The sequence below is a fragment of the Mixophyes fleayi genome, chromosome 4 (genome assembly GCF_038048845.1).
Source record: "Mixophyes fleayi isolate aMixFle1 chromosome 4, aMixFle1.hap1, whole genome shotgun sequence".
Taxonomy (NCBI): Eukaryota; Metazoa; Chordata; class Amphibia; order Anura; family Limnodynastidae; genus Mixophyes; species Mixophyes fleayi.
In genome coordinates, this window is record NC_134405.1 from 72,597,001 (window position 1) to 72,624,612 (window position 27,612).

The following is a 27,612-nucleotide window of genomic DNA, read 5'->3' on the forward strand; positions in this document are numbered from 1 at the left end:
GTAGTATACAAAGAATGCAGTGTGTACACAAACAGTTCAGTCTTGGCCTGCACCTAACATTGGGCACAACACTCACCAAAAATTGGTATTGTCCCTACTAGAATCACAACATTTCACACACTCTGCTGCTCTCTCCTACCTGTTCTTCTCACTTTCTCCACCTGTGGCTGCTGGTTTCTTTAGTTGTGGCTTGTCTGGATCCTGGAATGTTGAAGGACCTATTTGGAAAAAAAAATGGCTACACTTAGAAAATTACAGCCAGCCCCGGCGTTAAATCAATAGCACCCACAATTAATAATTAGGCATTCCTCCAGCCCCAACATTAAAATAATAGTATTCACATTTAATAAATAAACCTATTCCCTTCCTGCAAACAGCAATACCTATTTCCCGCAACCATCACTGCCATTAAATAACTCATAGTCACATTTAATAAATACACCTCATTCTCCCCAAACTCATCCCCACATTCAATAGCCCCCAAACCACCCCATCTTAAATTAAGTCCCCACTATTAAATTGCCTCCCCATCACCCTACAAACAAAATAGCACCCATTAATTTGCCACCATCTACCTCACACTCACTACATTGCAACAAGCCCCCTGTGCACATTACTGTGCCCCTTCATCACTACACTGTGCCCCCTTATGTTCACACTGCGCCCTCCATGCTGCTTCCCCTCCTTTTTATTCACTCTGTACATTTCTCCCACTTTTTTTTCATTCTGTACATTTCTCCCCACTTTTTTTTCATTCTGTACATCTCTCCCTGCTTTTTTTTCATTCTGTACATCTCTCCCCACTTTTTTTTTCATTCTGTACATCTCTCCCCACTTTTTTTTTCATTCTGTACATCTCTCCCCACTTTTTTTTTCATTCTGTACATCTTTCCCCACTTTTTTTTTCATTCTGTACATCTTTCCCCACTTTTTTTTTCATTCTGTACATCTTTCCCCACTTTTTTTTTCATTCTGTACATCTTTCCCCACTTTTTTTTTCATTCTGTACATCTCTCCCCCTTCTTTGTCACACTCTCCCTTTCTACTTTCCTTCCCTTGACTCTCTGTTCTTTACTTACTTGTTAGTTTCTTTCTTTTCTTCTGTGTTCTCTTCTTTCTTCTTGCTTGGTCCCCTCTGCGACGTTCCTCACTGACTGTCGGGCGTGACTTGATGACGTCACGCCCGACAGTCAGTGTGAAACGAGCAGAGAGGAGGGAGGGCGGCGCGATCAGGTGAATATGTAAAATTTTTTTTTTTTAACTATCTAGCTCCCCCCACCAACGGACGGGTCGGACACCCCAAGCCCCCCCCCCCCCCCCCCCCCTCCCCGGGAAAAAAAAAAAAAAAAAAGAAGACAAAAATAAAAAAAAATTGCAATAAAGAAAAGTGTAAAAAATAAAATAAAATTCAGCGGTGGGGGCCCGGTCCGGGCCCCCTGGCATGGCCGGGCCCGGGTAAATAGTACCCGCTCCCCCCCCCTCTCGGCGGCCCTGTATATATCTATATATATATATATATATATATATTTATACACACACACACCCACTATATGGACAAAAGTATTTGGCCACGCCTGTTAATTATTGAATTGAGGTGTCGAGCTGTTTCAGTCAGACCTGTTGCCAGAGGTGTATAAAATCAAGCACTTAGCTATGCAGTCTCCATTTGCAAACATTTGTGATACAAAATGGGTGGTTCTGAACAGCCCAGTGACTGCAAGCGTGGTACTGTGATAGGAAGTTACCTGTGCAATAAGATGGTTCGTGAAATTTCATCCCTACTGGATATTCCATGGTCAACTGTCAGTGATATTATTAGAAAGTGAAGCATTTAGGAACAACAGCAACTCAGCCGCGAAGAGAAAGCCCACGTAAAATCACAGAGCGGGGTCAACGACTCCTAAGGTGCATGGCATAGAAGTCGCAAACGCTCTGCTGGAATTAATGTAAGCACCAAAACTGTGCGTCGTGAGCTTAATGGAATGGGTTTCCATGGCCAAGCAGCTGAATGCAAGCCTCACATCACTAAGACCAATACCAAGCGTCGGATGGAGTGGTGTAAAAAACACCAACAGTGTTCTTTACTGTGGACTGTGAAGCAGTGAAAACATGTTCTGGTGAGTGAGGAATCACGCTTCTCTGTCTGGCAGTCAGATGGGCGAGTCTGGGTTTGGCGGATACTGGGAGAATGTTACCTACCTAACTGCATTATGCCAACTGTGAAGTTTAGTGGAAGAGGGATAATGGTATGGGGCTGTTTTTCATGGTTTAAGCTAGGTCTCTTATCTCCATCCATTGAGGGGCAATCTTAACGCTTCAGCAAACCAAGTCATTTTGGACAATGCTATGCTTCTAAATTTATGGCAACAGTTTTGGGAAGGCCCTTTTGTATTCCGACATGACTGTGCCCCAGTGCACAAAGCAAGGACTACAAAGACATGGTTTGATGAGTTTGGTGTGGAAGAACTTGAATGGCCCCCACAGAGCCCTGACCTTGAGCCAATTGAACACCTTTGGTATGAACTTGAATGGAGATTGCGAGCCAGGCCTTCTCATCCAACATCAGTGCCCAACCTCATAAATGCTCTACAGAATGAATGGGACAAATTCACACAGAAACATTCCAACATCTTTTGGAAAGCCTTCCAAGAAGAGCTGTTATCGCTGCAAAAGGGAGACCAAATCCATATTAAATTAGATGTATTTGAATACAATGCCATTACAGTCCCTATTGGTGTAAAGGTCAAGCGTCCGAATACTTTTTTATATATATATATATATATATATATATATATATATATATATATATATGTATGTTTATATGTGTATGTAGATATGTATATTTATATATATATATATATATATATATATATATCAATGGATTGTATTTTTTTGGTGATTGTGAACTGTATCTGCAGTTTTTTTTATGAAGTGGTATTCTGTTTATTCTTAGTGTTTAAAAAGAAATATATTATAATTAAAGTAAGCCAGTTTTAGTTTAAGTATAAATGAAAATGTAAAACTTTTATTTTTATGTTACAAGATTATATTTTTGATATAGTATTTATCCCCTAGGATTGGCCCAGTACTAGCCCCATCTGTTGTTTTTATTCACTTCTATTATTATTTAACCTGAATCACTTATATTTGTGTGCCTTGGTCTGCTAAGCTTACAAATCCCTGGACCAAAAGATACTTATCTTTATGGATCCATATGAAGCTCCTCAGACTGCACACCTTGAAATGCTTTGTAGAAGAGGAGGAGGATGTCCCAAATGAATAAAGTAGTTACTCCCCAGAGATTCAAATTCGATCAGATCCAGACCCTCGCTGATTGTAGAAGACGGTTCCCTGCAGTAAATCTTACTGGTCAGGACATTTAACATAGTTTTCCAAATACTGTTAATCCAATAATAATTTATAGAACTTTTTTAGTTGTTAAATGCCTAATCTCTGGCTGCATGCCCAGGTTTTGGGATGTAAGTCCTAGTCTCTGCAGTGGTACTTTGGAGGTCAGAACATCTGGCGTTAAGATAAGCAATAGCTCTGTGGTTGAAGCAATCCCCTGTTGACACAGATTTATACAGAAAGGCCCTTTATGCTGACTCCCAAGTACCAAGGACAGCTTAGAAATACATCTAGAAACTCCCTTAAGCATTATGCAATAGTCGGAGTTTGATATTTTCTCATCTATTATCAAAATCCATCTCTCTCTCTACTATATAAAACAAGGCAAAACAAAAAAAAAGTTATTCTGCTTGACTTAAAAAAATAAACAAAAAAACTGAGCATTACTTAAAGAACTACCAAACCTAAAATACAAGGTCTTTGAAATATTAACGTTTACCTGAAATTCTAAAACATTGACCAGGTCATGGTAATGGAATACTGAGATGATTATTTCAGTATCTCACGTCTCACATTGGGACCATTATGAAAATGTGCAGCCGATTAACAGACGATTAACTAATTTTGGTTTCAGTTTATGCACATATTATATGTCAATAATCTCTGAAATTGGGTGGTGTACGTTAGTCTGATGATTGTAATAGCAACAACGAGTATATAGACAGAAAAATCAGATTAGTATAAGACCGACATGGATTAAATGCAGACTTACATTAAAACAGACAGGGGACATTTTGAAAGACACTGTCATCCAGATTGGCAGAAATTGCGAACATAGTGCATTCCGGCACTTCACTATTATGTCAGAAAACAGAGCAGCATTGAGATTTCTTAATTTAAATCGGCAATGGCAGGACCCGGTGCCTAACCATAACCCTAACTCTAACCCTAACCTTAACCCTAACCATAACCCTAACTCTAACCCTAACCTTAACCCTAACCATAACCCTAACTCTAACCCTAACCATAACCCTAACTCTAACCCTAACCTTAACCCTAATCAAAACCCTATCTCTGAGATTAAATTGTCCAGTTGCTGGGTCCTGCCATTGCTGCTTTAAATTCAGAAATCTCAATGTCGCTCTGTTTTCTGACGTCAAAGTGAAGTGCTGGCATGGAGAATGATCGCAATTTCTACCAGTCTGGATGGCAGTGTCTTCGGAAATATTCCTCTGTCTGTTTTAATGTAAATCTACATTTAATCCACGTCGTTTTTATACTAATGAGACTTTTTTGTCTATATACTCATTGCAGATATTAGAAGTGTCGGAATAACGAGTACCACCGCTGAAATTATGTAAGATTGAAATACTTTTTTTTAATAAACAATGCAAGAACAAATCAAACAACAAAAAAGACCAAATACACATGAAATATAGACTTAATTAAAGAGAAACAATTAAAGTTAAAAAAAAATCTTTGTTTTATCTTATTTGAATGTTGTTTTACACAGTTGTATGTCCCTTCACATATCTCCCAGCTGTTTCATCTGCATTTTTATTAAATTTGGGATATAACTCTCTGCAAATACTTTCTGCAACCAATTGCGTATCAAGATGTAAATGCACAAGTCGTTAAAAGTAAATCACTTTTAGACCACCTCTTTAATTACTTAATTTCAATCCTTAACTATGATTCTCCGTTGGCTGCAATAAACTCAGCTCCACATGTAGTAAATGCAAATTCTTTCTAATGAAAAAGTTTAAAAATATCTTAGTGCCTACAATCCCATGTTTTATGTGTATTCAATTGATGTTCTCAGTCTTGAACAGTAATAAAGGTTGGTCTACACATAATCCCTTATCCTCAGCATTTATAAGTTGTAGTCCATGGTGAGCTTGACTGAAGCCCTTATTCTCAATCTCCATCAGTAGTATCCCAATGAAAAACAATGTTGATTGGCATTCTCAAATTTTAATCCAATGTACACCAGTTTAAATTAATTTAAATCAAGTAACAGTCAACCACCCCACACAAGACATTTTAACAAAGTTTTTATAAAAGGTTTTGGTTTATATAATTTTAATTTAAAATGTACTTTGTATTTCTATTTTTATAAGCTCTTTATTGGAAAGGCTCAATATGCAACAAAGAAAATAACAAAAACAAGAAAAAGAGCAATAACAATACAATGTAAGTTAAAGCACATAAATGTCAAATGTATATGCCTTGCTGATTGTAACAGCTTAATGTAATTGTAGAAAGCCACTTGTGGAAACGTTTAAATGATAGAGGGGATGAGGGTTAAAGAGAAGGAGTGAGTGGAGGCAATGGGGGGTGGGGAGGTGTAGGCAGGGTCAGATTAAGGGCCACATGGGCCTGGGGCTGGAAATTATAAAGGGCCCATTGTGAGGAGTGCCGTTTAGACGGAGGTATGGCCAGTGATGTGTGGTTGTGGCCAGCTGTGTGTAGACATGGCCAGCACCATGGTGTGCATAGCTAGCATCTCCCTCCATCCACCTACATCTCCCTCCTCCTGGCTGATCAGGATAGTCCCCTAAAATCAGGACTATCCTTATGAAATTAGGGCAGGTGAGAGGTAAAGATGTGTTATTTTATTGACCATTGAAGATAAAAATACAAACAATTGCTGATTATTTTTATTTATTAAGTGTTTTAACAGCAGAATACATGAAAAATGCTTTTCAGGATTTTAACATTTAACTAAGTATAGGGTGCTGAAAACTTTTGACAAATAAATTAAATAATAAAACTTGAATTTATCTATAGCTATATATAAATACTCTGTCTATTGTATGTATTTTTTCCTCCTGGCTGGCCTGGGCCTATTTCTGTGGGGGGGCCTGGTGCTGCAGCCCCATCAGGCCCATTGTTAATCCAGCCTTGGGCGTATGGGAAAACAGAGGGGAAGGTGGGAAACATTGTTTCTTACAGTGGTAAGTGCAGAAAGACATTTTAGTAAGGTGGTGAGGATGATGATCTCCACTCGGCTGCTTACACGGCTGTCATTATTTTGACTGATGACTGATGGAAACTTGGTAGATTGGTAGAAATAAACTGTGGAGATCGTAACTTTGATTTCAATCTCTGCAAAGAATGGGAAAGTCTGAGATGGTGACAGATCACTCAATTTGCCCACTGACTAATGACCAGGATGTAATCATCATCATCATCACCGTTTATTTATATAGCGCCACCAATTCCGCTGCGCTATACAGAGAATTCACTAACATCAGTCCATGCCCCATTGGGGATTACAGTCTAAATTCCTTAACACACACACACACACACATGTAATGGAGGATAGATGTTTACCTGGGGGAGAACATTTCCAGAATACACATATATCTCACACAAGACACCGCAAAAACCATAACGCATGCACTCATCATCTCCCGCATCGACTATTGGAATCCCCTCCTAATTGGTCTTCCCAATCTATTTTGCATGCAGCGGCTAGATTGATTTTCCTTGCAAACCGTTCTTCCTCTGCTGAGCCACTCTGTCAGTCTCTACATTGAATGCCTGTATTTCAACGAATCCAATATAATATTCTTCTACTAACATACAAGTCCGTCAACAAAATTGCATCGACATACATTTCCTCACTTGTCTCAAAATATCTCCCAACTCAACACCTCCGTTCTGCACAAGATTTACGTCTCTCGTCCACTCTCATCACATCCTCCCATTCTCGGTTACAGGACTTTTTTCGGGCTGCACCCACTTTGTGGAATTCCCTCCCACGCACAGTAAGACTTTCCTCTAGTCTTTCAAACCTTCAAGCGTTCACTGAAAACCCAATCTGGAATACCGAGTCCCGCTGCTGCAGATGGCCTTGGTAATATGCTTGATTTCAGGATCAGGAGCTGAAGAAGGTTTCATAGATTTAATATTCTGGGTGGTTTTCTCTACTCTTATTTTGTTATTTAAAATGAGAAGTTCAGATAGCAAGGGGAGGCTAGCAGCATTAAGGTATGAGTTAATTTTGGTAACCAATGAATCAATTGAAAAGAGAGGCCAGGAAGGTTATATAATAAGGCATACAAATCTTTTAATTTTACTGGGATCAAATGTTAAAAAGCCTTTCTTCATTTTGATTGATGTAATAAAGTTCATATAATGTTTTTGTCTTAGATTATTAGCATGTATTAAATCAGCCTTATCGGATTACTCATTAAACCGCTGTTGGAGTTTTTTGAGATTATTGGCAGCTCTCTTTGAAAGAAGAGTATGTAATAGGTATTTTAGTTTAGTGATGTCAGGTAGAAGTGATGGGGAGGGGGAGGTCTTGTTTTTTTAGACTGCAAAAACTTGTTTTTCGAAAGAGGAATTTTGAGGACAGCTTATTTCTTGTTCAAAGCAAGACTCTCTCTAGAATGGAAGCTCTCATGTCCAGGGTCGTCTCTACACTTTTTATTATGCATATATTATGCTGTCTTGTGCTATTTACTATGTTATCAACATGTATTGCTGTATTTGATTTATGCTAATTTTCTCCTAGGTATGATCAGGTTTATATATTATTATTGGATTTAAGCATTATTACTGTATGTATTTTTTTGGTACCATTGTTGCAGAATTAGCGGTGGCTTAAAAATAAGCCTTGAGAATAATGATTAAGGCTGATGGTGGTAGCCTTATGGGCCTCCCACCAGTATGAGATACAGGTATTCTCTGAGTTAAGCTCAAAGAATGATTCTATGGCAGAGCTGACTTCTTGTTATATAGTGGGGTTTATAAGGAGAGCTGTATCTTAGCACCATCGAAAGTTGTATGGGGGGAGTAATGAAAAGACAAGTGATTACACCATGACAATGGTGTGATACTTGCAGATGTTATTTTTTGTGTTGGATCAGTGAAGAGCATGTCGATACAGGAGTATGTTTGATGCTATTGCCCATAATGAGGGCCTCCAGAACAATTCCAGCCCAGTCCTCTGTTTGGTCTATTTCATCTTCTGAACTCCATCTTCCTTAAATCCATCTCAATATCATCCAACCACCTGGTCCTGGGCCTGCCTCTCCTAAACTGTCCTCCTGGGTTCCCGCTGAACACCTTTATCGCTATCCTGTTTTTCTAGCATTCTTATCACATGACCTAGTCATCAGAGCATATTTGCTTTTATTTTGGACACTGGTTTGTCTGGTTTGCTATAAAGTGCCCTCAGTTCATCCTTCCTTCTGATTTCATGAGGTCTCCCTAATGTATAGGACCAAAAACTCTCCTTAATACCTTCCTCTCCCATCTCCTCACGAGTTCTTCATCATAGATTATCCAGGTTTCTGAGCTACAGGTCACTACTGGACTCATATGGTTTTTAGTTTCTACTAAGGCTATGTGTCTTAAATACTTTCTGCAGAGCTGGGTAGCTCCTGCTAAATGCTAGTATTGTAGTCTTGCTTTCTTCTCTCATATCATTATCCTCTGTAATAACTGATCCAAGATACTTGAAACTTTTGCAGAATTCATAATAGGCTCCATTCAGCTAAATAGACTGATCACCTGTCTATCTTCCCCTAGATATTGGGTTTTGAAGCCATTTACTTTTAGTCCCATCCTCTTTGCATCTCTCTTTAGCCTTATTAATCCTCCCTCAAAATCTTGCAGGGAGACAGGATATAGGTGTCTCCTGCATATGAAAGGTTTTGTGTTATCCTCCTTTTCAAACTGCTGGCACATTGCTCCATCCTCCCTAAACTTTGAGTAATTATACCTAAGCACCTTCTTTGTCTTATAAGAGGCTATTTGTTGTTTGCATTTCACCCTCAAAAGGAAATGGTCCGAATATCTTCCTACTCCCCTGCAGTTGTCTACTTACAGTATATCTGATGCCTGCTTGTGCTCTATAAGCATGTGAGGTTTTTGGTGACTCCATGAGGGGAGCGCCAAATGATTTTCCTAATGTCTTTCCTTTGGAAACCAAGCTATTTATATATAATGAGGAAACCCACGCAAACACGTGGAGGACATACAAACTCCTCACAGATAAGGCCATGGTCGGGAATCTAACTCATGACCCCAGTGCTGTAAGGCAGAAGTGCTAAAAACTGAGCCACCGTGCTGCCCGTAATACTAAAAAACAATGTTTGATTAAAAGCATCCAACAAATAAAGAATGAACACAGTACTAAAATAAATAAACATGCTGGGGATAAATTTGTTTCTGCCCTTAGAATTAGCATTAATAATAATAATAATTAAAAAGGCAGACTACATGGAGCACTTTATACTTTGCTCCAGTCAACGTTTTATGTGTATATATGTTAACAAAATTTACCTAGGGCTGATGTCATTCCTTTGGAGAGCAGTTGGTTTTTGGCATGAATTGTTGGCAACATCAACATCATCATCACTATTTAGTTATACAGCGCCACCACCAATTCCGCAGCGCTGTACAGAGAATGTTTGCCATCCACATCAGTCCCTGCCCCATTGGAGCTTACAGAGACTAGTGTTAATTTTTGTTAGCAGCCAATTAACCTACCAGTATGTTTTTGGAGTGTGGGAGGCAGCCAGAGTACCTGGAGGAAACCCACGCAAACACGGGGAGAACATACAAACTCCACACAGATAAGGTCCTGTTCGGTGAAACGTACTTATGACACCAGTGCTGTGAGGCAGAAGTGCCAACCACTTAGCCATCATGCTGCCTCACCTGAGCTTTTATATGATGATGGAACTCTGTGACTGTAAATAACCTTATACTCTGATATGTTACCTGACTAGTGTAGTATTCTAATTAATTGTACAGTGAGCTATACATACCACAAAATTGCAGGCGAAATGATCTGGCCACTCAAGCGGAGTATCAAACATGTTGGCGTCCAATTTGGCTCAAGATATGTCAAAATCAAAATGCAGCAGTATTTCTACATTAGAAGTACATCAGGCATACAAATGTGTATACTTTTCAAAATTTCCTCTTCTATATGTCCACTCTGAACACTGGCTGCTATAATAAAATAGAAGACTGATCAATCAAGTGTAAACATTAATGTACACACTACTTTATATACAAAATGTCACATCTGTTAGTTGTCCAAGTACGGCAAATATTTATGTGATATCACATAGCATTTATAATTGGGTCATCTGTTCTTGCCGTGAGTAATAGTTAGATTGTACTGGGATAAAACATGTACAAGGGTTGAAATTAGCCGCAATATGAATTATTTGCACTGAGCAGTGCTGTAATAACTTTCTATTTTTATTTGGGTTATGAATGATAATAATATGTTGCTCTATGGGATTCTGAGGTTGTCTACCCAGTCCATGACAAGGGCTATGTGTGATGTATACCATATAGAGGTCTGACGCACTTGTCAAACTGGTGCTGACAGATTGTAGTGTCAAACACACCTCTATGCAAAATAAAGATCATACATCAATATTGTTATTAAAGGTCTTCTTTGCTATTATATTTCCTCAAGATGTTAGTAGAGGAGTTGGACGACTTCTGCTTTAAAAAGTTGGTCACTGTATTTAATATGACCATGCAGAATATATTGCACAGATGTAAAAGAGCTGGTAACTGTGAACAGAAGGGGGTAGAATGAGCAAGTACGTGTTCAGCACAGGACCTTTCAAAGCGCAACAATCAATTTTTAATGCAAGTTGGTAATCCAGCCAAATAAAATTATTGTATCAACTACCCAGAAACCAAGCCAGGAAAAGATTATTTAATAAAGTATTTTTTTCTAGTGAATACTATATCAGTTAATATGAAATATGAAACCACTGTTTTAGGCTACAATATCCTTCACTTGTTCACAGCTAATATCTTCAGAAGCAAAGGTACTGCCAGAAATATAATCACTAAACACCCTGATGGAAGGCTAAATAAGATACAGTACTGTAGTTAATAAGTGCTGTTTGTTCTGATTGATGAAGTATCTGCAAAGACCCACCTAGTCCACGTCTTCCATGCAGCCTCCTTACTCCAGTGGCTGTAGGAACATTGGCTCAGTGAGGCACATTATCCTGTCAGATTATAGCTGGCTTTGGATCCCAGTATATTCAGTAATTAGCACTACATGTCCCCTTATCTGTTAATGCATCAGTTTTTCTCTTATGATAAAAGTTTCCAAGAGCCTTGCTCATAATTTGATTCAATTTATATGTCTGTAGCGTCATTTTGACTGACTGTTATATAATGGAAATGGCCTCCAGTGATTATGCTAATTGGGAGTACCACCCCTGGTGCATGTCATTTGATGGGATTGAAAAGGAGACCTGTTCTAAAGTTCTGGAGGTACTCCTAAAGGTTTTCATAAGGGGACTAGGGGAGTTTCTTATGAGCTCCTTCAGGAGATCTGGCATCCCCATCCGACTGGAGTACTGACCTACACTGTGACTGTAAAGGTAGTGAGCTGTATTTTAGATAAAAGTTACACTGAGATCCAAGAGAGTTTTATGTTTCAGTGAACACTGTGTGGAGACTGAAAGCATTGACAGAAACAGATAGTGCATCAAGTCTGCCACTGCCTGTTTGGCTGCTGAGAGACCACTCAGACAGAGTAACCAATTAGGGGGACAAGAACCTAGATACCTGTAAAGAGTATTGCCCCCCTACACAGAAAGAGAGAGACCAGGAGACAGAGATAGACAATGTAGTGTGAGAGACAGAGGAACAATCCCTAAGGCAAGTGTCAACTCTGAGGTATAGCTATGAATCATTGATGACATGTGCTCCCTGCACGTAAACTGCTGAAGAAAATATGTGATTTCTATGTCAGATGATATGGTGCCCATTCTTTCAATATGTATATTTGTATTGTGACACCTCAAGTACCAAACTAAGTCTAGATCAGTGTTTCCCAAACCCAGTCCTCAGAGACCCCTAACAGTGCAGGTTTTCCATATCTCTTTGCTGGAGCACAGGTGTATTCATTACTAACTGACACATTGTAACAGATCCACAGGTGGTATAATTATTTCACTTGTGACCTGGAAAACCTGCACTGTTAGGGGTTCTGAGGACTTGAGTTGGGAAACACTGGTCTAGATGAAGGGGAAGAAAAACCTAGGACTATGAGAAACTATCTACACATCACCATTTTAAATGGTGTTACATGTTTGGCAGCGTGTATACATGCGGTGGCCAATTTGTCCTTGGAATTGATGCAGCCAAAGTGTTATTGATGATAAATACACCTGAGGAGTTTATAAGAAGATTTGGACACCATGGAAAGAATACTACAATTTCCCCTCTGTAAACTGTGATATAAACTTGCAAGATATGTCATAAATATTCCCCATTGTTTTATGATATCCCTGTCTCTCTTTTCACCCATCTTATTCTTACATACTGCTTAAAATTTGGAATAAAATAACTTCAAATCTTCCAAATCCCCACACTGATCTGCCCGGCAAAATCCACATGCTCAAGTCCACACCTTTTGGAAGTATGCAAATTGGATAAGTCACTCCAAATTCAGGACTATTGGAAGTTTGTGCTCATCCAGATATGTATAAAAAGACATGTTTAGGTATGTGTTTTAAAGAGTGCTATAGTAAGCAGGGGCAAACGCAGGATTTGTAGCGGGGGGTTTGCACACCACGCCGCCAGTGGGCGTGACCAGCATGGATGGGGGCGTGGCTATAATTTTAGACAGTGCTTGGCTGCTCTCCAACTCTTTCTATCCCCATAATATACATGGGCAATGCTGCATGTACTACTGTTAGGTGCATGCAGCTCTCCCTTTTCAAGCAGAGCCGTGTGAAGCGGGAGCAGGGTCCAGTCACCTCAATTATACAGTGCCCCAGGCTTGGAGAGGGTTTCCAGGCACTAGGAACCCCCCTCCTCGATTTGCCTATGGTAAGGGTATGCAAACATACTACACCATGAGTTGGCCTCTTTTTTCTCTCTAGCAGTTACCTTGGGAATATAGTTTTGCTATCCCTGAAGCAAAAAAGGATCTCCTACATTTGTTTAACATACTAAATACTGACTATTTGATTGATTTCTGGAAGTATTGACCACCTTTGAAGCCCCAGTGACAGCATCAGCCAGATGAGTTTACTGATTTTTCTATGCAATGCTTGAAATATAACAGTGTCAATATTGATTCAGTATCTTTACATATAGATTGAGGGACTTCAGTAGCAGTCAATGGCGTTAACTGCAAAATCAAATGTTTTAGTTTTAATCAATGTGCGGAAATATTTACATGTATTTATATTGCCAATATTAAAAAAAACTCTCTTATTTAGGATAAGCTTGTATATTAGTATATACTTTGCTGTCAGTTATCTGTACAGTGTTTATATTGGTTATAGAATGAGTGTTAAGTACAAACCCACACATATATATTATCACAATAACAAGAGGCATCTTTCCAGAGGGCCTAATTAGAAAATGATATGTACCAGCTGCCGAAACCCAAACCCTGCCATGTTAGGGGGGGAAGCTTGATTACAGAACTATACATGCTAATTTCAAACACAAATAAACAACATCTGCAAATTTTCCACCATCCAATAGTACATTCTCAATGGTATAAATGTAGCCATTTAGGGCCTGATTCATTAAGGCACACAAAATGAACGTATTGTGAGGTTTTTTCTTTAAATGCATATAAATCGGGCATACGCACATCCGTATTCAACTGCAAGCAGATCTGAAGAAATGTCTCATGTTGAATTAGCGTCTAAGTATGCACTGCATATCACTTGCCGCATTGAGACACAATACACTGCAGGATATGTACAATACATATGTGGAATTTAAAGTCCCAGAAGAATGCGCCGGAACAAAAGTATTCCATTATTGTCACCTGTTAATAATCTAGTCAATAATTCATTATTTTTTTTTAAAAAAGTTGTATTAGCAATGGGAGTGGGCCATAAAACTATAGGCAGGCCATAGGCAAACCGAGGGGGGGAGATACCTAGTGCCTGGAAAACCCCCTCCAAGCCTGAGGCACTGTATAATTGAGGTGCCTGGACCCTGCCCCCACTTCACACGGCTCTGCTTGAAAAGAGAGAGTTGCGCGCACCTAACAGTAGTGTATGCAGCATTGTCCATGTATATTATAGGGATAGGAAGAGTTGGAGAGCAGCCAAGCACTGTCTAATATTATAGCCACGCCCCCATGCATGCTGGTCACGCCCACTGGTGGTGTGGTGTGGAAACCCCCCTCTACAAATCCTGTGTTTGCCCCTGAAGGCAGAGCTTAGTGTTTAGTCATCACTTTGCACCTAGGATGCAAGGATTCTACCCAGTGCATGCAAATTGCTTACCATCCCATTTCAGATACAGTGCACCCTCACTTATCAGGTATATTCTCTGCACAATATTCCATTAAACTGTATTCATTTCATTATAGATCACCCTTTTTATAACACCACCCATAGTGTAAAAGGTGAGCTCTCTAGCAGGTAGCCCTGACAGGGCCGGTGCTAGGGTCCTTGGCGCCCTAGGCACATTTTCAAAATCGGCGCCCCCCGCCCCATTTTCAAAATCCCTTCCCCCCCCCCCGTCTTTTCTTACCTTAACTTGCCTCCTCTTTGCTCCGTCTGCTCCCCTCCACTCACTGACACTGTCGGGCCGTGATGATGATGTCATGGCCCGACAGTCAGTGAGTGGAGGGGAGGAGATGGAGCAGAGAGGCGGCTGTGATGATCAATAGTCCTTCCCCCCCCTCCCTGTGGATGTATGTGAAGCTGTGCGGCGGCCGTGAAAGGTATGGTCAGCGGTCGCCGCACAGTTTTAAAGAAATTTTTAATCTGTGGCGCCCTCCAGAGCCCAGCGCCCTAGGCAAGTGCCTAACCTTGCCTAATGGGAGCGCCGGGCCTGAGCCCTGAGCAAATCCAGGCACTTTGTAGATGTTTATAAAGCATGAGCACAGCACACAAGCAAGTGCAAGAACACAAGAGAAGGTGCAAATTGTTGCAACCCAGCAGCCATTTGTAAACTACCCCCTTTATGTCCAATTTATATTATTTCATGTATACCACAAATACACCACAATATAATGGAATGCTCTGGATTAGAGGCTTCAATCTCAGACAATTGCATTCTGGAGCAGACTTGAACTGATGTATGATCTAGAGATGAGCTGTGTAATTATTAACTGATTTTAAAGAAAGTCTTTCGAAACATATTTTGTTATCAGGCGCCCAGAAGTACGGCTGATCCATAATCCTTGGTCATCTGGCTGTTATTAGATTAATAGACTGCCATACTGTTCCTGAAGCAGTAAGATTGTTAGACCCAAGCAAGGCCTGTACACAGACTCTTATCAGAAGATAAGTCCCCCGCCATGCCAGATCTGTCCACTCATGCTCAAATTGTCAATTAATTTTAAAAAGGCTGCTTTGTGGTATTGGCAGGAGGAGGAATGCCACCTGCTTATTTCATGACAAACTATCTGCTAAGCTCATCAATGACAATCCGCAGTTGGAAGTCAGCAGCTCTGAGTCGAGCCTTTAGAACAGACACCGTAGGATTCAGTAGGACAGGACTGGGCTTGATGTTTTCAGCAGCTGTGCTGCCTCTAATCGAATGCGTGATGAGTAGCTGGCTAATTAACACATTGGCCTTCACTGAATTTTTGTTTATAAAGATACAGAGCATATTATATAAATAAATAGCTACAAGGGCCTTTAAGTGCATTAATTAGCAACTGTTTTATGTGCATATTTTTGTGTTTTAACTGCCCTGTTCTTTGTCATTTACTCTTTTTGGTACCCCATAAAAAAGATAACCATAAATAAGATATGATTATGTGGGAAGCTCTGCTCCAGAGCTTTCCACTTAATTTGCTATTGCAATTACCTGTGCTAAATTAATTAATTGATGCTCTAAAAAACCCTTTCTCATTAGTTAACTAATTCAGCACAAGTAACAGTAGTAGTTAATTAAGTCTGGAAGAGAGCATTGCTGTGTCTTAAGCTGGGTACACACTACAGAATTTTCCACCAACTTTTTATGCCGATCGATTTTACATGCGATCTATGGTGCGATCGCTCGGTGCATAGACTGCATACACACTAGCCTTGTTTTAAAGGGAAGAGCGGACGTCCCTTTAGCGTCTCTTTATAGCAATGTTGTCATGAGCAATGATTGCAATTTCGTCGTGGTTCGGTCGGAAGTTTATACACACTACACAATGGAAACGAGATTGGAACGAAAATATTTAACGGAACGACCAACTAAATGAGGTGACAATCATCCATTTGGGCAGACTTTCGACCATCGTGTCAATACACACTGACCCGACTTTTGAACGAGCGGTCGTATGTCGGCTGGTTGAGCCGATTATTGGACAAAAACCTTGTATTGTGTACCTAGCTTTAGTGTTCTCTCCCTTGGTACCAATTTGGCCTATAATGTAAATATGGCACCCTTTTATAATCGTGCAGTGATGTGCAATGAAATTAAGCACTAGTAAGCACTGAGGGGCCAATTTAGAGTTGTACATAACTCAGTTTATTAAGATACACATGCGTATGGATTTTTGTGTAGCATTGATTTGCATCCCCTTATTTTTTGAGAAACCACACAGGGTGGGCATAAATGCACAGGTGGAGTCTCATGTACCCCCTGTCACTGTGTGTGGTCCTGGGGTGCATAGATCGGTAATGCCCCTCCTCACTAGAGCTTTGTTCTCTATCCTGACTAGCTCTTGGGTGTGGACATAAGTGACCAGAGGGTCCCTGCACATGTGGGTTTTACAGCAATGTCTGTTAAGTGTGAAAACAGGAGTTGTTTTATGATGGTGCGGTGAAATAGCTTTCAAAGTAAGTTGGGCACCAGACCATCGCTATGTATCACCCCTTTACTCTGGCTAAGGGGTATGTTCAATAATACTTTGTGTGTGGATCACTTACTTCTCTTTATGCAGTGCCTCTGCCAAGACTTCTTGTAGGGGTTGGAATAGACATGGATGATATGACCTCCAGGGGCGACTTGGGGACCCCCTGTAGCCAAACAGACTTCACACAATTCAGACATACAACAATGTAGTTTATTTGTTTTGGTTTATTTTTAGAAAAATATTTGCAATTAGGGAATAAATAACGAATCAAATACTAAACAATTTCCTGAGGTTGAAAATACAGCTTTCCATAGATACTCTAGTAAAATGTGATGCACTAGTAACCATATCATTTGAATATTAGTCTGAATTTGAATATTAGTATAAATATTTCTACTATACTATCAAATTGGCTTTATAAACCAACCCAAACTCTTTATAAACTGTCACTGTATATTACACCTTTATACTTATCACATACCTCAATAAATTAATTTATAAATAGTCATAAATGAAATACTAAATAACACTCCTCACTTATAACAAATATTAACAGTTCAAGGTTGTCACACTCTTTTTTAAGTTTTACAGCTCATCAGTATGGATTTTTATTTTTTTCTCCTTCAATTCATGGTAGCTACTTTTTGATCATTTAAATGTATATCTCGCTTTCACCACCTCCACAGCTGAATTCAATTTTAATAAAAATGTAGAGGATATATTTATTGGATATATAATTTTATATATATATATATATATATATATATATATATTACACAGTTTCTGCAATACGATTTATAATGCTGTTGAAGATATATTGAATAAATATAAAGAACTAGTCTTTACAATTGATTACACTTTAGTTATTCAGATGTTTTCCCATATAATTTATGAGCTGGTAAGTAATTGATTTCACAAATTCTCAGATGTACTCACGATATCCTGTATTTGAATTTAATAAATGATGATCTGTTCTTCTCTTTATTCTTATAGATATTACTCTTCATATAATTGTCTTACCACAGATGTTTTCTTCTTACAAATCTGTCTCTATCAATTTCTCCTCATCTTTTGTAATGGTCTCTCCTCTCTATATAAAAAACTTCTATGCAAAATATTTCTAAACTCTTCATTGATTGTAACATAAGCACTTTCTCTCTCTCTATTTTCCTCTCTGTTTTCCTTAATTATTCTCTTTCTGGACTCCTATCAGTGGAGGGCTGGCAAATTTTAGCCCTGGGGGCAAACTTGACTCAGCAGCCTATTTTATATGAAAAAATAGGCAGGTGACCCAGCCCAAGTTAGCTCACTACGGTTCTGGCAAGGGGGGAGATGCCCCCCAGCCCAGCCTGACTCCTATATCTCTGTTATTATCCTCTATCTCTTTCTCTCTCTCTTGACTCCTGTATCTCCAATACTCCATCTTTCAATCTAATTTTTTTACTCTTATCAGTAAAACTGTTTTCATCTAGTTTTCCTTCAGGAGTGAGACTCTGCTTCTCCTCTCGTGCGTGCGCCATTTCGCAATCTTCTCTTGGCCGCTGGGGATTCTGGGACATGTTGTCTCCGCCAGTGCCGATATTCATAGATTTGTTTAACCTGCGCTTAAGGGGGATGTAACATCTATATTGCAAAATACAAATTATTTACACTCCTTCTTCTCCAGCACCATACTTGGCTTGCAATGCTAAATAAACTATATACCGCTCCTGTCTCCTCCTGCACAGTTCTTGAGTAACACGGTTATAGTTACAGAATATACTTGTCCTCACTCCTCCAGCACAGTCCTTAAGCAGTTGTTCATTGGCAAAAATTATAGTTAAAATATATCCTCACACCTCTTGCACAATTCTTAGACAGTAATATGAATATTCTAGTAAGACTGTCACAGTTAAATGTATTTCGGGGAGGAAGGGGATTTAAAAAAAAAACACTTTTTTTTTTACTGTTTTATCATTAATGCCTATTTTAACAGGTGACATTAATTCAATTTTTATTCTGTGTATTTTGCAAATTTATAATCCACACAGGTATTGTATGTATCCTGCAGCGTATTGTATAGTAGAGCAGAGCAGATCCACACCTGAATTCATCACCGCACCTATCTTCATATCTTCATATTATTGAATTCAGGACTGTGCAGAGCCGATTTACGTATGCTTTAAAACAAACGCACGTTGCTCTCAGTATGCATGCCTTGATGAATCAGGCCCTGGATGTTTTTACATTGCGCACTATTATCTGTCAACTCTAGAGAGCTGTATATGAAAATATCAGAAGATTATCAGTTTCTGAAATATTCAAACAACCCTGTATGGTACGAAGAATCATTTCCCCCATTCTGGTGTTTGGTCTGAACAACAACTGAACCTCTTGACCATATGCATGTTTTTATATATTGAATTACTGCCACATGATTGGCTGATTAGATATTTTCATTAGCATGCAGTTGTACAGGTGTACATAATAAAGTGGCCACTGAGTATATATATACCCTTTGATACAGAACTACACTATATAGAGCAGTGTTGGCTAACCTGTGACACTCCAGGTGTTGTGAAACCACAAGTCCCAGCATGCTTTGCCAATATATAGCAGCTTATTGCTTGAAGGGAATGCTGGGACTTGTAGTTTCACAACACCTGGGGGTAAATGTATTATGCTCCGAATTTTTCAACTCGCCGGAAATCGTCAACTTTGCAGCTAAAATTTAAAGCGGCGATGGCTTGTAAAAGCAAACTTGCCTTTACAAGCCATCGCCGCTTTAAATTTTAGCTGCAAAGACGCCGATTTCCGGCGACTTGCAGAAATCAGACATTCATACATTTACCCCCTGGAGTGTCACAGGTTAGCCAACACTGATATAGAGTATAGTAATGATTGGAAGATGGTGCATTTTACTGACTCTTATTTTTACTTGCTAACTGATGAAAAGTTCAGTTTATCTTTACTGACAGTAAATTTAGTTACAGATAGCAACCATGTTGTGGCAGTGGGGACATTCATAGACATCACACTCTAATAAACAAGTGTGATCCATTTTATTACTGCAGTGGTAATTTAGCAGTGCAAAACATATTTGTAAATGTCTACATTAGTAGTCTGTTTTTTTTGTCCTATTGCTTAGAGAGAAATGGTTTATATGCTGATGAGGAGCATGCATAAGGCCAGATTAAAGACTATAAATAAAAAGGAGCTGAACAATGACACTCTTGAACAGCAGATCATTTGACTTTGCTTCAGGGACGATTCGAGTCATGTCCATTAACATATCTCAAAACTGTGCTGCAGCATATTGTACTGTGAGCTTTATATAGTCCTTTGACAGAAATTCCCATAGAGCTCCATAATACTTTGCAGAATGATAAAAAAGCTGCATACAATCTTAAAATTGACCCAACACGTTGCCTTACATGTGTTGAATGCTGTAAATATCAGCTCATACACAAGGGAATGTACTTATGGAGATGGGTAGAGGGCAGTGCCTCGGATAGAGACATTCCTGTAGTGTTGCGTTTGTTCAACGCAGCCCAACAGAAGCCAGTACCTCTAGTCAGTACTGTCAGGGGATTCTCTCTCTGCTGCGGGCATCATTTTTCTTCAGTTCCCGCTGTTCTTACAGCATTGGTTGGCATGGAGCGCCGTGAAGCTGTTCTACCCCAGAATCAAGATTGGTGGCAGAACTGCCTTTGCTCCCCACATCCGTTCTATATCCAAAGCCTGTTACATACATCTAACAAACATTTCCAGAATGCGCACCTATATCATCCAAGAAACTGTAATTCATGCACTCATTGGGGCAGATTCAATACAGCTCGATCTGATGTATGATGGATGTATCTAGTTTCTAGCTGTACTTTTCTAGAACAAGTCAAGTGAAGATGTTTCATATAACACAATGTCTGCTGCTAAATTCATATCATTACAGATAAGGGATGATAAAGAGAGAGTGAGGACACTGACCTATGCAGTAGGTTTTCCTCAAGCTTTTAGGAGTGATTATAGGGGTAGTAATAAATGTTGCATGACATAGCATAGTTGCCAACTATCCATAAATTTAAAGGACAGCCCCACATTTTAAAGAGTTGTCCCTATTTTTCACTATTGAAAAACTGCAATATATTATAACTCTTATTCTCTATATCAGTGATGGGTAACCTAATACACTTCAGGGGTCGCATTGTATAGTAGTTAATTGGCTGCTATCAAATTGACCCTAGTCTCTATGTCTGTCTACGTGTGTATGATGTTGATGATTGGGTGGCCCTCTACATTTAATGACAGAAATATACACCTATCTGTAATAACATATTAGCAGGCATTTTAAAAAAGAGTTACAAGCTATAGTAAACAAATATGACAATAAAGCATGAAACTGCTGGGGGCCGCATCTGAAGGCTCGGAGGGCCGCATGTGGCCCTAGAGCCAACTATTGCCCATCACTGCTCTATATTAATATCTTTCACACATGCTCTGAGCTTCTGCTTCCTCTCTCCACCCAGCCACAGTATTAACTGGTCTGGCTCCAATCTCTGATCTATGAGCAGTGCCGGATTAAGGGAATGGAGGCCCCTGGGCTAAGGGGGTAAGGGGGCCTCCATTCACCCGTGAGGGCCCCCCCCCCCCGTGATCCGAGCTGCCCCCTCCCCCCCCCCCGGCACTTACCTCCTTCCCTGGCTCGCTGTACGCTCTTTACTGAGGAGATCTCGTGAGAGTGACCCTCACGAGATCTCCTCAGTAAGGAGACTACAGCTCGCCAGGGAAGGACCGCAGTGAAAGTGCTCAGCAGCACTGATCGCGCCGGGCGCCCCCGCCCTCGACCGATCAATGCTGCTGCTGAGCACTTTCAAGGGCCCCCTGGATGCCATAGGCCTCTGGGCTGTAGCCCAGTTAGCCCTGTGGTTAATCCGGCCCTGTCTATGAGACAATGAACGTATGACATAATCAATAAATAGGAATTTGACGACCTTACTACTTGGAATTAGAGAGTGCCTCCCTTGGCATGTCTACTGCTGCAATCAAAACTGGCACAGCTGATGAAGATGGAAAGGCCAGACTATGGCTTTGTCCTGAGTTCCCTAAGGTACTTCAGGGAGTACTCTGCCCTTTTTACATGGCGATAAACTGATCCATTATGTCACAACCCTCCTGTATATGGGCAGCACGGGGGCTAAGTGGTTAGCACTTCTGCCTTACAGCACTGGGGTCACGAGTTCAGTTCCCGACCATGGCCTTATCTGTGAGGAGTTTGTATGTTCTCCCCGTGTTTGCATGGGTTTCCTCCGGGTGCTCCAGTTTCCTACCACATTCCAAAAACATACTGGTAGGTTAATTGGCTGATAACAAATTGACTCTAGTCTGTGTGTGTGTGTTAGGGAATTTAGACTGTAAGCTCCAATGGGGCAGGGACTGATGTGAGTGAGTTCTCTGTACAGCGCTGTGGAATTAGTGGCGCTATATAAATAAATCATGATGATGAATATAATATTGCCTGATGTCAGCAATATAACATACGAAAGATTATCATATTATATACATAGCTGTAATAATAAAAAAAACATACAAATGTACTACTTCTTATCTATACATTTCTTAATAAATGTAGAAAATGACAAATGAGGCTGAATAGGACGAATGCACTTAAAGGGTGACAGGGTTTGTAGTAAGCTGAACACTGACCTGAAGGTGTTAACATGGGTTGGCCCAACCAATGTGTAATCCAGTGGGAGGGACCTTGATTGTTATAGGAGGCTGCACTTCCTGTTCTGGTTCATTCCACAGCACGAGATTGCAGAAGGAGGACCTGAGCCAGAAAACGGATAAGTACCCCTTGTTTTTCTGTTCAATTTGCCTGTTTTTTCTCCTATACCTCATTCTTTTGCTTTTCTTTCTTCCTATTTACTTGTTTTTCACTTTTTATTATTTCAGCTCACCGCCGTTTCTCCCTCTATCCGTTTTTCCTTTCAATCCTCCTCCCTTTATCCCCAGCTTGTTTCTCTCTCTTTCCCCCTCCATTTTTCTTCCTCTCCCCGTTTGTGTCTCCTCACCTTCCCCACTGCTCCTGCCATCATGCCCCGTCCTAGACGCCCCTCCGCCTGCCCAACACGCTATAGTTCCCCTTCCCCTCTCAGCTCCCGGTGCCATGTTGCCGCCAGCCCCTCCCCAGCCCTTCCCTCAGCAGATGTTCAGGGATTTCTCCCTCAGCCCCAGCGTGGGTCCGTGACTGGGAGCGTATGGCAGCATCAGTCAATTTAGGCCAGGTCCCACGCGAGATAATCTAGTATATGATTACCATCATTCCAGCGGCGGTAATACATCCCAATGGTCCCCTCCGCGGCGCACCCAGTCCAGACCAAGTGGGTTTTACGAAGAATCATACCGGGCCCCTTACGATGAGGTCCCCCCTCAGCGTCGGGTCATATCCGGGGGTTCCTATAGCCCGTCATCCCTTTTGCCTTCTAGATTAGATCCCTGCGGCCCAGCCTTGGGATCGGCGCGGCGTCGACTGGACTACGTTCCTAGATCTCAGCTTACTGCTCCACTTTGTGTTTCAGAGCCTGCGGTCACGAACCAGGAGATGAGGGCTGTCGGTGGAGGTCGTTCCGGGTCCGAGTCTCGGGACCAGAGGTCGGCAGGGATTCGTGTGGAACCAATCCCGGGATCAACAGATGCCCAGCCGGGGTCAGCCAGTGTTGTGGAGGCATCAGTCGCGGCCGGGAATCCTGCTCCTCATGGTGAGTCCGTTTCTGGTACCACACACGATGTACAGTTGTTAGGGTCACCGGTTCTTTCCACGAGCAGTGGTTCCTCAGATTCGGGCGATAGGCCCAGAAAACTCATCAAGCTATTGGAAACGAGATTACTAGGTAAACGCAGCAAGCAGGCACCGCAGTTGGGGGGCGAAGACCGGACGGTAGCTAGGAGTGACTTAGGGCAGGTTGAAACCCTAGAGATAACCCACGGTATTAGGCCGAGTGTACGGGATAGGATTAGACGCGGAAAGTACGTGGACATATTCGCCTTGACAGGGGAGGGAAAGAAGGCTCTTGCCGCGGCTTGTGAAAGGTCCGGCATGGGGGAGGATAGGTTCAGATCATTTACTAGATGGTCGAATTCCTTCTCTATTTTTGCTACTATTTATCTGGAAACTAGGCCCGGCAAGCAGGATGAGGTGTGGAGATATATGCATCTTATTAGCGGGATGGTGTTAAAAGATGGCCCCTCAATCTGGAGAGCATATGACGAGCTCTTTCGCAAGCGGATGAGCGGTCGCGAGAAGCTCCCGCTGGGGTCAAAAGACATAGACACCTGGCTGGAACTCATGAGACAGAGCAGTCAAGGGGCCGAGGGTTACACGGGCAGGAGGTTTCAAGGGCCAGGGAGGGTACAAGCAACCCTCCCCACAAAAGGTCGATGTTTTGATTTTAACGCAGGCGCCTGCCAGCGAGGCACATCATGTCGATTTAAACACAATTGCAAGGCATGCGGAGGTCAGCATCCAGCCACCGAATGTGCAAAGGCCCAACGGAGTGGGGGTAGCGGAAGAGGTGCAAACCCAGCTGTGCCGAGTCAAGGGTCCATCGCCAATTAATTTGGCTGAACTGGACAAATGGCTCGCTTGGTTCCCAGATAGAGACACCGCTGCCTTCATACATGACTGTTTTCATATAGGTTTTAAATTACCAGTGCAGGGCAGCATTTCTACGGCGACGCCGATCAATTTGAAATTGGCGCTCGCTCTCCCGGAAGTCCTAGACGCTAAAATCGCGAAGGAGGTTGGTCTGGGTCGCATGGTGGGCCCTTTACCGCTTCCTCACATTCAAAATCTTATTCTGTCCCCGGTAGGGGTAGTACCCAAAAAGGCAGCGGGTAAATTCAGGTTGATGCAGCACTTGTCGTACCCGGCTGGTCTGTCCGTGAACGACGCTATAGACGCCACCCTTAGTTCCGTAAATTATCAATCGTTTGAATCCGCACTGGCATTGGTGCAGGAATGTGGGAGGGGAGCCCTGTTAGCTAAGATTGACATTGAGTCGGCTTTTCGGTTACTGCCCCTTCACCCGGAGTCGTATCGATTCATAGGTTTTCGGCATCGTGGTGGATACTATATCGATCGCTGTCTGCCTATGGGATGTTCGATATCCTGTGCGCTATTTGAGAAGTTCAGTGGCTTCTTGCATTGGTGCATTCAGGCGGGAACGGGGTGTCGGTGGATCGCACACTATCTTGATGACTTCCTAGTTATCGGGCCTCCTGATTCCACTTGTTGTTGGGATACGCTGTTTTCCACTGAGGCTCTCTTTAGGGTGCTAGGCGTTCCCATTGCCGCAGATAAAACGGAGGGTCCAGCCACGTGTCTCTCGTTCCTTGGAAATGAGATCGACACGGTGGCCGGGATTTGCAGGCTCCCAACGGATAAAGTGTCCAAGATGTGCGAGGCTATTGCAGAAGCGTTGGAATCCAGCTCCAGCCCGCTCAGACAGGTTCAGTCCCTGTTAGGGAGGTTCAACTTTGCCTGCCGTGTGATTCCCATGGGTAGAGTTTTCTGTAGAAAGCTACAGAGAGCCACTGCGGGGAGGAGTAGGCCGCATGCGGCTGTGCGTCTCTCTGGGGTCATCAAGGAAGATTTGCAGATTTGGCTCACCTTCCTCAATGATTTCAACGGGACGCGAATATGGCCTTCACCACCCGTAACAAACGTTAATATCGACCTGTTTACGGATGCTTCCGGAGCATGCGGCTTCGGTGCTTACCTGGACGGGCAATGGTGCGTGGAAAGCTGGCCGGAGGAGTGGCATAGGGTAGGAATTACCAAAAATTTGTTGGTCCTGAAACTATTTCCTATTGTCGTGGCAATTGAACTGTGAGCGTCCACGTTGCGGGGGAAGCACATTGTTTTCTGGTGCGACAATTTGGGGGTGGTCCAGTCGATCAATAAACAAAGCGCATCCTCCCATCATGCAATATGTCTGCTGCGCCACCTAGTGTTGCGCTGCCTGCAGTACCATATTTCTTTCAGGGCTAGACAGTGCCAGGGGTGCAAAATAGTTTGGCCGATGCTTTGTCCCGAGGACAATGGAGCAAGTTTCGTAGTATGGTTCCCCAGGCGGACAATGTTGGTATTCCGTGTCCCTCTTGTGTTTGGCAGATCATCAAGCCGGCATAAGGGGGCTCGTAGAACAGGCGGTAGCCCCTTCCACCCTGAGGACGTATCGAGCATCATGGAGACGGTGGTCACTATTCAGCGGGCAAAAAGATCAATCTGAGGCAGGTCAGCGTGATGCTATGTTAGCATTTATGTGGGAGAGCTATTCCAAAGGGGAATTTAGAGCCTCTATGGCGTCTACTTTGGCGGGGATATCTTTCATGGCCAGGCTTCAAGGTTACACGGATGTCACAAAGGGGTTCATGATCAGTAAGGCCCTAAAGGGGTGGGCTAGGGCTAGACCCTCGCAGGCGGATGCGCGCTTGCCTATCACCAACAATATTCTGGACCAGTTGATAGAGACCCTGGGAGGGATCGCAGTTGATGAATATGAGAAGACCTTATTTAGCGCTGCGTTCTCTATGGCCTTTTTCGGTGCTTTTCGGGTTTCTGAACTGGTGGCTAAATCCAGGGGGCATCAAGAGTCAGGTTTGAAGGCAGAGCATGTCAGCTTATGTGGAGGGGTGGTTTCATGTAAAATAATTAGATCTAAAACTGATCAGAGTGGCAGGGGAGCATGGGTGCAGTTAAATAGGCAGCCTAATAGTAACATCTGCCCGGTTAATTTAGTGTCACGGTTTATGAATATGAGACCTCAGGCTCGTTTGTTTTTATGTCACCATAACGGCATGCCCATGACGAAATATAAATTTTCGGCCATTATGAAGAAGTCCCTACAGTCATTAAATCTAGACAGTTCTATGTACGGAACGCATTCGTTCAGGATCGGGGCGGCCACATCTGCTGCTTTGGCGGGATCCTCCACTGAGACGATAAAAGCTCTGGGCCGCTGGAAATCCACGGCCTATAAATCTTATGTCAGGATTGACAATGTTGATGTTTGAATGTTTTGTTCCACTAATCAAAAGGTTGCCTTGCAGTTTTTCTTTTTCTACAATTTCACTCTATTATTGTTACCCTAACCACCCCCACTGCCCTCCCCTACCCCACCTTCTCCCTCCATTTGGTGGGCTACCCTGGGCTTTTCCGCTCGTCGCTTTGAAGCGGGGGCGCGAAGGGATTTTCACCCGGGTTTCCCTGGGCGTAAGTCCTGATTAGTGGTGTGCTGCCGGGGTTTTTCCGGGTGTTGTTTACCTTCGCCTGGGTGGCCTGCTCCCCATTTGTTTGCCTCTTCACTGATCCCCCTCTGTTGTACGGTTTTCCTCTATACTATCCTTCTCATGCTTCTATGCTATGCCTGGCCTGTCTTCCAAATTATGGTGGCATGGTTGTAACAATGTTTTTCTGCTTCCAGGTGATGGTGTTCTAACTAAGA

At 41.9% G+C, this 27,612-nt stretch overlaps 1 protein-coding gene across 1 annotated transcript; it reads left to right on the forward strand.

Moving 5' to 3' along the window:
- The first annotated feature begins 23,401 nt into the window (after positions 1-23,401).
- LOC142151618 (integrase/recombinase xerD homolog) lies at positions 23,402-27,612 on the forward strand. The gene is made up of 2 exons (XM_075207445.1): positions 23,402-23,865; positions 26,280-27,612. Exons 1-2 carry the CDS (start codon positions 23,709-23,711, stop codon positions 27,179-27,181), a joined length of 1,059 nt encoding a protein of 352 aa, XP_075063546.1. The 5' UTR covers positions 23,402-23,708; the 3' UTR covers positions 27,182-27,612.